Source organism: Tenrec ecaudatus, chromosome 14, assembly GCF_050624435.1.
Source record: "Tenrec ecaudatus isolate mTenEca1 chromosome 14, mTenEca1.hap1, whole genome shotgun sequence".
In the NCBI taxonomy this organism is placed as follows: domain Eukaryota; kingdom Metazoa; phylum Chordata; class Mammalia; order Afrosoricida; family Tenrecidae; genus Tenrec; species Tenrec ecaudatus.
In genome coordinates, this window is record NC_134543.1 from 112,252,927 (window position 1) to 112,267,791 (window position 14,865).

The 14,865-nt window shown below is 40.0% G+C and overlaps 1 protein-coding gene across 2 annotated transcripts in view; it reads left to right on the plus strand.

Moving 5' to 3' along the window:
* Nucleotides 1–14,865, plus strand: part of AP4E1 (adaptor related protein complex 4 subunit epsilon 1) — a 67,342-nt gene that overhangs the window by 49,467 nt on the left and 3,010 nt on the right. For both annotated transcript variants that reach the window (XM_075532137.1, XM_075532138.1), the window contains 5 exons: nt 527–650; nt 6,698–6,944; nt 11,164–11,703; nt 13,087–13,277; nt 14,651–14,808. In XM_075532137.1, coding sequence (XP_075388252.1) covers nt 527–650; nt 6,698–6,944; nt 11,164–11,703; nt 13,087–13,277; nt 14,651–14,808 — 1,260 coding nt within the window. The remainder of the gene's footprint in view (nt 1–526; nt 651–6,697; nt 6,945–11,163; nt 11,704–13,086; nt 13,278–14,650; nt 14,809–14,865) is intronic.

The window sequence follows — 14,865 nt, forward strand, 5'->3', positions numbered from 1 at the left end:
TTGCTTTGGTCACTTAGCAGAATGGAGATTTATTGTAGCTTTCAGTGAGTGGTAGCTGCTTTACTATTACTATAGTTAGTCCCTAGGTTAAAAACCTGCTTTGTGTGAGCGGTTCCTTGCTTTTTAATGTGAATGTACTTTCATTTTGCAGTGGTGGGACCAACTTCCAGCAACAAATTCATCGGTCACCTTCACTTGCTGCACATGCAGCTTTTAAACAATTGAAAAGGCTTCAAATCCTTTTTTTTTGCATAAAAGTATAAGTAAATAATTATATATATCTCCTCTACATTACCTGCAAGTCAGACTTCAGGACACAGCAAGGAGCAGATCTCGTTCGTATTGCAGGGTGCCACCTGTACTATTGATAATTTAATTGTGTAATTTCCACACTGCCGGTTTAAAAATTGTCCTCGGGCTTGAGTGTTCGAGCAACTTGGATCATTTTTCTCCTCTCGCCTCCTCCATACACAGAAGTTTTGCTTTGCTTTAATTAAGAAATTCTGTTATTGTTTTAAAATTCCAGTTCTCAATTTCGAACCATATGGACCCTCCTTTTCTTCGTCTGGTTTCACTGGACGACAGTCTCCTGCTGGCATTTCTCTCGGTTCCGATGTATCTGGGAATAGTGCGGAGACAGGGCTGAAAGAGTAAGTTCTTTTCTTGTTCAAGTTGAGAATGTGTGAGTGCTTAAATGTCTTGGTGTCCAGTTGCCTTCTGCATCGATTCATCATCGTCATCTACCTGTTTCAGGGTGACATCCAAGAAGCTTATTATTTCAGTAATTTTCATATAAATTTCCAAAAAAGGCACATTTATGACAATGTGTTTTAAGATGACGACTGAAAGGATCGTTGAAAGCCAAATTCTGTATGGGCCAATTCTTTTCTCTTTCCTGCTCTGAAGGTTTTGGTGTTACACTGTATATCCCTGTGGTTTAAGTGCTTATCTTCCAAGACAGGACCGAATGGGTACAAGTGTTACATGTAATAATAAAATAATAGCACATTTGGTATTGTTTTAAGGACTAATAGCTGAGCTTAAATACCTGATGTATTATTCTGCATTCTTCATAATCTATTCTTCTGATAAATACTTAGAACCATCTCAGTGCAAGATGGACAGATAACAGAGGTGAACATAAGATACTTACTTTACCTGACGAATCTGTCATCTTTGCTCAAAATGCTTTTGAAGCCTCCTTCCAAACATGTTGAGAATGGGTGATACGTTTGTCTAATTGTCTTACATGGAGCCACATATTCATCTGCTGAAGATAGATTTTGTTTTTAGAGTATCATTAAATGACCTTTAGAAACACAATAAGATTTTAAAAATGTGATAGTATATGTAAAATGCCTGTACAAATCAGTAACAGTAACTGATAAGTGGTAGCTACTATCGTTAGGAAAAAATCTCATTGTCATCATTACCTAGAAATTAAATTTACCAAATAAAATTAGCAATAAATCTGGATAATTTTAATCAGAATTCGAATGTGACAATTAAACTTTATTGTCTCTGAAGGTTAGAAAATGTTAAACATGGCTGGAGTAGAAACAAGGCCCCCAAATTGACAACTTTGAAAGATAACGTTTGTATTTTGAGATTCTGTGTATTCAGGGGTCCTCAAACTGCAGCCTGCCGAGAACATTTATCTGGCTTGCCGGGTGTTTTGCCCGTTTTTTTTTTTCACTTCAAAATAAGATGTCCAGTGTGCATAGGAATTTGTTCATAGTTTTTTTTTTAAACTATAGTCCAGCCCTCCAACTATCTGAGGGACAGTGAGCTGGCCCCCTGTTTAAAAAGTTTGAAGACTCCTTGTGTATTTATTAAATCAGTCACCTATTTTATGTTCATCATTTTATTTGTCAGTCTTCCTGTGGGATGGCTGTAAAAAGTAGTTTTCAGAATGATACAAATATACTATTAAGAATATTGAATGATATATCAAATGTATTAATCTATATTCAAATAACTTAATAATTTTTCTCCTGCTCTGTTGACACTAATATTTTCTTTCTCAGGCATCTCATGTTGATATCTAAGCTTGGGGAGCAGATACAGTGTTATGACAGGTGATGGTGGAGCTGATAGCAATTACAGGTCCTTGAGAGGCAGGAACCTTCCAAACCTAACAAAGGACTTACATTGCACCTTACAAGCACCCGTGTAACAGCTGACAGCACCTGCCTTTTCAGTCCTGAATTAGTATTTGGGGAGAGAGGGGTGGGGGTGGTAGGACCCTGCAAATCTTATATCTATCTATTTACCACCCTCAAAGAAATAGCATTTGACAAAGTTGGGGATCTCGAGAGTAGAATCAGGGCACATTTCTAATGTTTTGCAAGATTCTTAGTCAGAATCTACATCTGTGTTTTGATGGTCTGATTAAGACCCGTAGAAAGGCACATCATATAAAAACCTTGTATTATGTAACAGTGTCGTTAGAAACCAGACAGATGACTCATGTTTTAAAAAAATCCTTTTAAGAGATATTTTATGTCATAAGGACGTATAATTTGTGAATAAAATGGTCTTCTAGTTCCTTATATATTTCTCTGACTTGTAGACAAATTCATGTCTTGAAATTGGCAGGTATGTAGGTGAAGTTAGCTAGAAGAAAATTTTAAAATAGCTGAAGAATCTGCAGACTTCTTTCCCCACCATTCTCAATTTGCATGTTGTGAGTTAGTTTCCCTGGGAAGCACGTTCTGAGATGGAAATTGGCATGTGCAATATGAAGGCGTGCCCCTTGGAATCAGCACATGTGGAAAGGGGAAAGAAAGCAGATTTGGGCAGAGGGAGAAGTCAATGCAGTGCATACAGTCCTATCAGTAACCACTGCCAACCCCATGGGGGGCTCATGGGCTAAAATGGCCTGAGTCCTGAGTGGCCCAATATGGGTGGCTAGGACTTTGTATTTCTGTGGATCAGTCGGTGGGTGTGGACTGCCTGGGAAGGGGCGTGATCTCAGACTAGATAGTTCAAGCATTCTCTGAGTGGCCTAGGAACAATGTCAACTGCCAGCACTCCCTGTAGCTGTAGCTGCAGCTGCAGCTGCAGCAAGTCCTTCACTGGAGTATCACAGTGTTCACCCGCTCATCCCTTGTTTTGTTAAACTAGTACTTGAATTACCGTATATACTCGTGTATAAGCCGAGTTCTGCAGCACAAAGGGGTTCGGCAGTGGTGCCCCAGCGAGGTGTGACATCTCGCACGCAGGTGGTTTCCGTTCCTCCACTGTTGGTTCAAAGCCCTGCTGACACTGCAGGGTTTTGAATGTTTGTCTACTCACATCTAACCAATCAGAGCTGTCCTGTGACGTGGACGGCTCCAATTCGCAGAAGCACCCGTAGTGATTCACTTATGCCGCAGCTGAACTGGTAAGGATGTGTCTGTGGCTGCGCTCCGTCTCTCCCCTCTGGTCTCTGTGTTAATTCACATCCTGCATTTCCCACCCTAGGCTTATACTCGGGTCAATCGGTTTTTCTGATTTCCCAGGTAATAATTAGGTAACTCGGGTTATACTCGGGTCGAGTATATACGGTATTTATTAAGCGGAGTTATTTGGGGATTTGCCCCCTTTCTTAAAAAAAAGAAAGAATGAATGAAAGAAAGGACACAGCGTATGTTTTTGGTTAAAGGGGCTACGGAGAGAGTGTATCCTGCTGTGGGTATTCGTGTCCGTGAATCTTCTAGAATTTGCGGCTTTTGAGCATCCTGGAGAAAGAAGCTGGTTTTAGTGCTTCCCAGCTGCACTTTTGGATCTGGTCTTAGCAAGAACTGCCCATTTTCTTCTAGGGAGTTTATTAAATAGCTAACAGGTTTTTGTTACTGTTGTCGTTTATCTTTTTAAATTAAAAAAAAAAACAAAGCTCATTTAATTGCTTGTTCTTGAGAGGATGGGGGAAAAGAACAATATTTGTAAAGGAATACCCAGCAGCAAAAATCATTTAGGAGGAAGAACCAGGTTCCTTTTATTAATTATTAATATTTATTCATTACATTTTAACATTATATGAATTACATTCTTTATTAATGTTTAGATTTTTCTTTACTCTTTTATTCACTAGGTGGTATTAGTTCTCACTTAAAAAGAAAAATTATTTTGTTGTTTATGATATACTATAGAAAGTGGAATTGATATTCCTATTCAACAAATTGGATCGAAATAATACTCAGTGCAAATGCTTCTAAGTCTTCCTTGTAGATGCATTTATCATCTGTCTCATAGCACAAACTTTAAAAATGTTGTTTTAGAGCATGACAAGGATGCTTGACTGAGCCTCGTGCCGTGGGCACATTGCTCACCTAGAAACGATAGAGGAGGGAGTCTTTGATTGTGTCATCCTGCACGGAGGGTTGTATTAGTCACCCTCGATTCAGCATTGTAATTTTTTGAAAACTGTAAATGAGTCCAAAATCTAAACTTGGCCCTGGACTTTTTGCCTAGCAAAAGCTTTATCATAGGCACCTGCGCAGGACAACTAACTCTCAATCATTATGTTAATTCTTCTTCAAGTTAGGTATTAAAAGTTTCCAACCTTTATGGGTTTTCCTAAAATCCTCTTATCTTTTTTATAAAGCAAACTTTATATTTTTAATAAAAGTGTGCTAGTAATAGTTGAGAAAATGTAGCTGGTGCTAAGCTTTTAAAAAACCTTTGGATTAAAGTAATGTTATACTTAGGAGTTCATTTGAACAGTTTTTGGCTTTCAACAGTAATTTCTTGCCTGAATTTGTGTTGGTTTAATGTTTTTACTGGGTGGTAATAGCTAAGAAGCTGTCAGAGTCATGCCTGATGTGTATGTAGCCCATCAGATTTAAAGAGAAAGTAATTTTGAAAAATCAGTGGGGGAAAGGAACTGATTTGCTACAGTTCTCTTTTTATATAACTTCTTCAAGTAGTTAAGTGAAAATTAAATGATTGGAAGTTTTACTCAGTCTAGAGTTCTACTTTAAATTCTTTGAATGGAGTTGGGGCAGAAGATGTAAAAGAAGGTTCTCAATTATGAAAACATAATCTCGCCATCCAGATTTTACTTCTAGCCTTTACAGTATAATATGAAAGCTATTTTTAAAGGCAATAGGGTACGATTTGTCGGAGGCGCTGGGGCGCAGTGGGATCCCCAAATCCACTGTGCAGATTAGGTCTCTGACAGAACCCCTCTGAACACACTTGAGGGCCTCGACTAGCATTGCTCACCAGACAGAGATTTTGGTGAACTTGATTATGGTGGATGGAATTATTGAATAATATGGTACCTGCTCATTTGCCCTCCCTCGACTCCTTCTGGATTTGTTTTATATATGTGTATACACACACACACACACATACACACATATCTATTTGTTTTTTGACAGAGATTTTCTCCTTGGCTTACTATTATTTTTATATGAGTATACTGTTTTCATTCTATTTTTTTGTTTTTATTTTTGTTTCCTTGTTTATGAAATACAGAAGGTACAAGGAGTTGGGGTTGAGGTTGGGGGGTGAGAGTATTTGGAGAGCAACTAATGAACCCGAGATGGGGAAGATGCACTATAGCTGTGGTGACATCAGGTGGTGGTGGGGGGGGAGCAGGGGGGGGGGACCTAAAAGAAACTGGAATTTTTTTTCAAAACTATGTATTTAATATTTTTTACAAAATAACCTTATCGCCCTCAAAGTGCTCTCCATTACACTTACTACCTTTGTCAAATCTGTGATTCCATTCTGGAAACATTTTTCAGACTCATCTCTTTGGATGGCTGACAGCACTTCCCTTGTTCTTTTCTTCACCTCTTCTAAGTTATCACATTGCTGCCCTTTCATGTCCCTCTGCATTTGGAAAAACAAAAAAGGCACAAGGAGAGAGGTAAAGTGAGTCAGGTGTATGGGACAAGAGAGGCATACTGCTTTTTGCCAACACTGGCTCACTGAGATGGCTTTGTGAGCATGTGCATTGTCATGGTGGCAGAGCCAGTCCCCTGCCTGCCACAAATCAGGCCTTTTTTGTCACTCACTCACTGTTGCGTAATCTTTTTAGAACCTCTAAATAGAAAGTTTAATTAATAGTCTGACCTGGTAGAATGAACTCCAAATGCACTGAGTCGATATTTGTATCTGTCAGGGAAGCTGACGGGGTGTCCAGAATAAGGTTTGTCATCAATCGACATTTCACCTTTTATGCAATGAGAAAGCCACTTGTACACTTGAGTTTTTCCCATAGCGCTGTCCTTGTAAGCTGTGTTCAACATTACAACAGTTTCTGCGGCATTTTTCCCGAGTAGGAAACAAAATTTCACAGCTGCATACTGTTCTCTTAAATCGGCCATCACAAAAAACGAGGTTTGAGCGAAACTGTGTTTACAAAATTCACTGTGACCAGAGGACCATCCTAGGAGACACCACTGGGCGCACTAACTCATATTGAGTGGGAAAAATGCCTACTATGAAAGCTCCACTCTGCCCGCACAATTCTGGGTGTTTTGGAGTATCTCTTGGTAGCTATAACTCTTTTTAAATTTGAGTGAACTATAGATATATGTGGGTGAATTATGTTTCAATAAAACAATTGAAAAATTTCAATAAATAAATAAATAAAACAGCAACACATAAATAAATGCAATGGTGTGTTTTGGAAAAAGAATGGTGTTCAAGAAGAAAATGATTTAAATTTAAGTTGATGAGATGTTATATACAATCTCCTTAGGACAAATAGCTTGAAGCTGGAAGGTATAAAGAAGCTGTGGGGAAAAGAGGGTTATCTTCCCAAGAAGGAGAGCATGACCAGTGATGACGTGGAGCCAGTGGAGGCTGGAGCCCTGGAGAAGGTAGATCAGACGGCCATGAGGAAGGACCCTCCTCCCGCACTGACACCGTCCAGAGAGGAGAGAGAAAAGCAGCTGCTGGCATCCTCGTTGTTTGTTGGCCTAGGTTCAGAAAGCACCATCAATTTGGTAAGTCGTGCGTTACATTCATCTCAATTTCTCTGCTCCCTGTTTCATAGATATATAAAGGTTCTGGGGAAGTTCCTGGCTGCCCTTTGTTTAAGGAACCCAGGTGGTGCAGTAGTTAGGCACTGCGATGCCATCCAGTAAGCCAATAGTTCAGACCTACCAGCTGCTTCATGGGAGAAAAGACTTGAAATTTGCTCCCATAAAGATTTCAGCCTAGGAAACCCAGTCTGGCCATTGTGCCCTGTCTTGTAGGGTGCTGTGAGTTGGAATGGACTCAACAGCAGACAACAACGCTGTTGTCTACGTGGGGTGGGAATACATGTCTCAGGCTCGGGCTATTATCTTCCAAGCTCCTGTCACTGATGACCACTGAAGAGAACACCGAGTTGACTCATTTCAGTCAGTCCAGTCAGGGCGGGCGGCCCAGGATAGGGTTTACAGTACAAATGACCCAAGTACTCACTCGCGGGTAGATGAAACAGTTTCTAAAGAGAAAGGGTCTTGATTGGAATATTCTCGGTAATTACAGTTAAAAACTATTGGTGATGTTTGTAGGAAAAAGGTGAGTCCTGGTGGCTCCGTGTGTTAAGTATTGGGTTGCCAAGCAGTTTGGCCCTACCAACTCCCTCTCTGGAAGAAAGGCCAGACAATCTGTTCCTGAAAATATCGGTAGCCTCAGAAACTACAGGACACTGCTGCTAGAAAGATTTACATAGCTACGTAAATGGGCACACACACACACACACACTGTCCATGGACTGAACGCTAACATTTGATAAATACGTCCATTCTTCTGAACTCCATCAATAGATTGAATGAAACCCTGTCAAAATCACAGCAGGCTCTCTGCTAGAAATTGACAAGCTTACCCTGAAAAAAGACATGATAGAGATAGAGCATCCCGTCAGTCCCAGTCCTGTTGTTTTGCCCTAGTAACAGAGGAAAAGTTGGGGTTGAGGAGTGAGAAGGTAAGTGCTAATTTTACATAATCACTTGCTTCTGCTTGATGCTGAGACCGTTCAAATCACCTGATCCTCAAAGAACACAGGAAATACATGAAATAAAGGGAGATCAATTCCATCTTTAAAATTGTTTTTCTAGGACCAACCTACATTATGGAATAGCCCCAAAGGCTCAGCATTATTTAAATAGAAAAAAATCTAAAATTTTGCGATTTCATGTCCGCAAGAACAAAAAATTCGATACCAATCTCTGAAATTCTCTTGTGACTCTAGCCATGCACTGCGTTTAAAAGATTCACAAGGCAACGCTCCCCATCCTTGGTGTGACCTGACAGCTGAGAACTTGCACCTTCGGTGCCTGAGCACGTGCTGGCACCTTCTCATCAGTCTGCCTAACGGTTACAGATCCAGTATCAGCCACTGGGCTGCTAAGCTTCAAATGGAAACTGAGCGAGCACTGAGAGCTCTTAATGATTACTTTCAGGGTCACTGTGTGTTCCTAGTGCGTTGAGTCTGACAGTGACCAGAGCCATGGAAGTTTAATCGCCTCAAATGCATGTGCAGGTTTGAGAATGAATGAGACCACAGAACTGAAGCATTTGAGTGAAAGTGTTGGCAAAGAAAACTGACGAGGTCGTGACTTTCTATCGTCTTGTTTCTCTGCTGAGCTTTCGCTTACTTTACTCTTCCCCTTGGTGAATTAAAATCCATGTGTGGGTCTTAGGTGGGTATTTAGCAGTGTTGTAAGCTCCCCGTTGTTACTTAATTAGGATGGGGCTCATGCTTTTTGTGAACTATGCCAGTCTCTTATGAGACCATGATCCTCTAGCTTGCAACCCCAGAAAACCAATTTCAGGTGTTTGGTTATATCTGAGAAGTACCAGTTTTGTGTCTTCAATGAGGATATGCAACTGCACACATGTATTTATATTTACACGTACCTGTAGATATTTCTCTACTACTGTCAGCTTGTCGTGCTCTGGTGACTTGCGTGTTGCCCGTATGCCAGATGCCACCAGTATTTAAAATACCAGCAGGGTCACCCAGGGCGGTCAACGGAGCTTCCAAACTCAGACCGGGAGGGTTAAGATCAAGTGATCTACTCCCCACTACCCCCACCCCCCAAAAAACCACTGGCCACTGAAAACCATACAAATTGCAGTAGAATGCTGTCTGATATGGTACCAGAAGATAAGCCTCTCAGGCTGGAAGGCATTCTAGATACCCTGGGGAAGAGCTGCCTCCTCAAAGTCAGCCACAGTGAGAGAGATGGAGTGCAGTTTGGGGGATCTTCATTTGCTGATGGGGCACAACTTGAGAAGAAACAGCTGCAGACATCCATGAATACTTGCAGTGTGCACTGTACAAAGTATGAAACTGGGAAAATTAGAAGTTATCACAAGTGAAATAGAGTCCATAAAGATGTTCCCATGAGGAAGCTGGCAGTCTGAGTGCAGAGCACTGGATGCAGGGGGCTGCGGGGTCCTTGTTGATTGTAGCATCTACATCTGTGCCTCTGGTGTTCCTGACTCCAATCTTTCCCTAGGTCTCAGAGGTTCTCAGCGTAAAGACCCGGGGTCTCTGTGTCTCTTGAGACTTGATACATTCAGTTATTTTATCCATTAGTTAATTGATTCTAGCTTCTGTCTGTTCTACTCTATTGTGTGTTTCTGTTGCTTTTTCTAGCATAGTCTGAAAATTACCAACATTTCTGTGGGAAAGTTTCCCTCATCTTCGTGTTTTGGTTCTGATTGATCCCTAATGATTTTGTGTGTTTTGCTATTTCTTTTTGAACCTTGCCATTTTCCCTTCCTCCCTCCCTCCCCCCCTCTTTCTTTCTTTCTTTTCTTTTCTTTTCTTTTCTTTTCCCCTCTCTTTATCCACTCTGTTGTTATCGCTCTGAAGGCTGGCTGTCCACGTAGTTCTTTCTGTCTTGGGCCTCAGTGAGAATCAACAGCACTGTCTCAGCAGTGCCACGGTCTTGCTTCACCCCTCCCAGTTGCATAGCTCATGCATTACCTCTGCCAGTCTGTACCACTTAAAATATCAGACTACAGCTTCCACAGATTAGCTACCTTTCTATGCTCCCTGTTTGGGGTACTGCCCAGACCGTCCCAAACAGCTTGATGGGCAAGTGATCCTGTGTGTTAGTGGGCGGGCAGGTTCCTGCAGCTCTGGGCCCTCTCTACCCCTCCCCCCCTACTGCTACTGGACTCACAGAGTATGGAATCTGCCTGTGTGATTTTACTCCTTTGTCTTTTGGGTCTACTCCATCCTTCCTCAAATATTCCCTTGTTATGAATATTTTCCACTTAATTCAAAATAATTTCTCATTTCCTTTGTAATTTTGGGGGGTGCTATGTATGGGTTATTTGCAATGTGTTTTCAATTTTAAGTATTTTGGGGGGCTCTTTTTTATGTTTGTTTGTTTTTTTCCAATCATTTTATTAGGGGCTCATACAACTTCTATCACAATCCATACATACATCGATTGTGTAAAGCACATTTGTATATCATTGCCCTCATCATTCTCAAAACATTTGCTCTACACTTAAACCCCTGGCATCAGCTCCTCATTTCCCCCCTCCCTCTCCACCCCCCCTCCCTCATGAACCCTTGATAATTTATAAATTATTATTTTGTCATATCTTCCGCTGTCCGACGTCTCCCTTCACCCACTTTTCTGTTGTCCATCTGGGGGGGGCCCTATCGTATCAATTTTTCTTACCTATGATCACATGCCATGAAATCACGATTATTACAGATTATTGAACTGAAGTTTGGGTTATTTTGTGTATTTTAGGCTTTCTTACACTTCTACAGGACAATTGCAGAAACTAGAAAAGTGACTATTTTTGTTGTAAATGTATGTATCTATCTGTAGTACAACTTTTATGATTTCAGCATTTTTTTCAGGTATACGATTTAGGTTTCACATTTTTAAGTGTGTGATCTAAATGTTGAAATTTAAGAGGCTTTTTGAATTGTTCACAATTGACTTTTTCACTTTATTTTTGTTTCTGATTTCATGTGTTTTTAAAGAGAAAGTAAATTTAGCTAGTGATGCCAAAAGTAATGTACCTGTCAGGGTTTCAGGGATTAAATTTTTGTCTAATTATTTGTTAAGTTATACCTTATAGATAGAACCTTGGCAAGTTAGTACATTACTCATTTGAAACTATAGAAGAATATTTAATACTTCTGCTCAGTAAACAGATTTATTTTTATAATATTGTTGTTGTGTTTTATTTTTAAAGCTGGGAAAGGCAGATACAGTATCTCACAAATTCAGAAGGAAATCAAAAACCAAGGAAACAAAAAGTGGAGGACCAACCAGTGCTCATCCTAATTCTTTGTCAGATGCGTCATATGCAGAGGATTATTATTTGGATACTTTACAGGATAGAGGAGACAAAGAATTAAAGAAAGTTTCCCTCGATTCGGAGCTTTTAGATTCTGAGTCATTCACAGAGCTGCACTTGCTTGAAAAGCCCTCCGACTGCGACGGACCCAGGCCCTCTTTGTTTGCTGATAGCAACCTGGAAATTGTTCACCCTTCTCAGTCTGCTGGAGCCTCGGCTGCTACTGAAATGTCTGTAGCTGCTGCTTTGTTGGAAGAGCCGACTGAACACGTGCACTCCCCGGTCCTAGAAGTCTGTAGTGATGAAACCATATCGGCATCCGTCTACAAAATTTGGAAGGATGATTGCTTACTGATGGTCTGGTCAGTTACTGGTAAGAGTGGTGCAGACTTGAAAAGTGCTCACATAGAAATTGCTCCTGCCGAGAACTTCCAGGTAAGATAATGAATGATTCATCTTTTCTACCTGGAACGGACAGTGCTTACTCAGTGTTTCTGCTGCAGAAGAAGTGTTCCACACTTGTTCTTATTTGACACGGGTTTATTACTCTCTAAGTAGGGGGAATTGTTCAGTAGAGACAAAGCTGGATAAACAAGATAAGCAATAGGTGTGATGAAGGCCGTGTGGAGAGAGGCCCTCTCTGGAACGTGAGCTGTGTAGCACACAGTGATGTAGTGCATTCGCTGTACTCGGGCTGCTGCACTTGAACCTGAACCTCTGGTATTAGCAGTGTTACCCTGGGAAGCTTACTTTAATTGCTCCAGTGCCCAGTTTCCTCATCTGAAATAAAGATTTACTATTGTGCTCCTGTTACTGTAACTTACATGAGGTGTCTTGACTCTCACGGAGGTGCGTGTGAAGTGCTCTTGTGCTGGTATTTTAAGGGTGTATGTTGCATTCTCCTCTCCTGGACTCTTGAAATGTGCCATTTATATTTGTCCTAAACACGCAAACTAAACTCTCTATCACTAGGCTTGTGTTCATCCATGGATATTGGAGTAAGAATATTGGAAGACAAATGCGTATACATACCGTCAGATTCTTGTTCTCCCTGACTTATTCTCTGCTGAGTACATGGGTAGCAGCTCTGTTTCCCTGTACTTGTAAGAGGCTGCCCTTGGGATTCCTGGCAGGGGGCTTAGTGCATTCTCGTCTGGACACCCTTGGGGGTGTGTGTCATAGTGAGGTGTGGCCAGATTATCAGTCTCAGAAAAAGCTGAACCAATTTCTTGTTTGAGTTAGAACGTGTTGAAGAGCAATTGCAGGTGCCACTGTAAGGACAGAAGCTTCTGTCTCTAGATGTGTATTCGAATGAGTCACCAGGAGGATTTAAATATAAGCAAGTAAAAGCCAGTCCACCTGTCTGAGTTCTACAACCAGAGCTTTAGTAGAGGTGGAGAAATAGAAGATAGAAAGAGAAGATACCTGGTTGTGTTAGTGTGTATGTGTGTGTGTTTAATTCTTCCAGCTGTGGAAATCTGTTGTCAGCAGAATTGAGTATCATAAGACTAGAATGTAATAATCTTGTTTAAAAATTATATGTAGATTTTATGTGTGTGTGTATTGTTCTAATTATAATGTTTTCCCCCTATATATGTTATGTACTTATATATAAGTTTCAAGTATAATGTTATTTGTTCTATAATTATTTCTTAACTATCTGTGCTAGGGAATTTTTAAATGAGAGTGTCAGGGGTATTGTTCTAACATGGCTTGTTTTGACTTCTCACAGTAAATTCTTTACCACTTTAATTGAATAGAAAAATAGTATCATAAAATAATCTGTATTGATCGTCTTTAAAATACTTTTATTTCCAGGTCACTGAACAACTTGAAAGCTGTTTACCAGTAATCGAAGCAGAAAGCACAAACATTTTCCAACACAGTGTGCAGATGGAGAATCCTTTTACAGAAGGGACTCTTTCTGGTTTTATAAATTATCAGAAGATGGATAGTCACAGTGTTCAGCTGGAGTTTTCAGTGACCTTATCACTTTTAGATTTCATTAGGTAAATATTTTCAGGAATGTAAATTCAAATGATTCATTTGGCACACATTAATTATCTTCTCTGGACAGGGGCACTGTGCTAGGTTGTGCATATTGACTGAGCCGCGCTCCCAGGTGGGGAGCCATTGGACAGCCACTTCACTGCCTGTGTTGGGCCGCAGGGAAAGCAGCCACGGGCAGAGACTACACTGTGGGGCCTGGCTTACCTGCAGTCTGAGAGGAAGCGCCATTGACGCCGAAATCGCTTCAAAGATGACTCATGGCTCTTCTTTCTTTCTTACTTTAAAGCTTTGCCTTGATTTCTGTTTCTTGCTCTCATAAGATCTGTTTGTTAAGCTTTAGACATCTAGAGCAGAAAACAAGTTACCACATTTTCAGTAACTACTCACTAGGGTTTGGCCTTATCGGGGACACTGTACAGTGTTACCAACATTATTAGAAACCCTCTGTTAGCTATTCTGCCCTCTTTTGATTCTTCAAATACATTATACTGTAAGTGAGCCATTTTTAAGTAAAAAACATTTTTTTAATCTTCGTATATCTACTTGTTTTATATTACCGTGATTTTTCCTCACACTTTAATAAGTCTTTTAGTTACACTGTCTATGAGTCTGTCAGAGTGTTGATGCCAATGATGGTCATATAAGATAGAATCCTGCCATCAAAAGCATATGTTCTGTGACTGAAGGTTTGTCCCAGAGCAGTGAGCTTTAGTACCCTGAAGATGCACAGTATAGATCTACCTAAACGGTCATCTGCTTATTAAGAAAATCCTCTGTATCTTTAACCAAACAGTCTCTTTTGGTTATAAAATCAATATGTACTTGTAAAAAATTCACGTTACCGAAAAATAAACATAGAATATGAATTTTTCATACAATCTCATCCATAGAGATAGCTAGGTAATTATTTTACCTGTAGAGTCCCATTAGTCTTTAAAAAATGTTTTTTTGTTTACTTTTAGACATTTGTTAAAATTCTTAGTATAGTTTATACAAGGTGGGTCTTTGTATTTCTAATCTTTTGTGTAGTTCTGATGAATACCTCATTATCCCCAAATACAGAGTATACATGAAAGTAAGGTTTTGTATTTCATTTAAAGAATGTGTGACATTAATTGGTAAGATATACCTGGATGACTACATAGAGGTAGAACTGAGGAAGTTTATTTAATTACATCTGCCTTCACTATTTTATTTGATCAGATTGAAGTATTATGCTATGTGTTTTAATCATTATTGGTTTTAAAACACAAATATGTAAAATCTAGATTTCTATTGATCATGTTTAATTCTTGTATTTCACTTTAAGTCTATTTGCTTAGAGTCTTTTTGCTCTTCTGTATATAAATCTAATTTTGAAGATTATTTTCAGGCCATTAAAAATCTCCACCGAAGACTTCGGCAAACTTTGGCTATCCTTCGCAAATGATGTGAAGCAACATGTAAAACTGTCCGCATCTCACACTGCCCTGCCTTCTGCTCTAAAGACCCTGCAACAAAAACTAAGACTTCATGTTGTTGACATTATAGGTGGGTAAAATGATAAAAAGACAGCCAGGTTGTAATCGAGGCCTCTTAGAATCATAA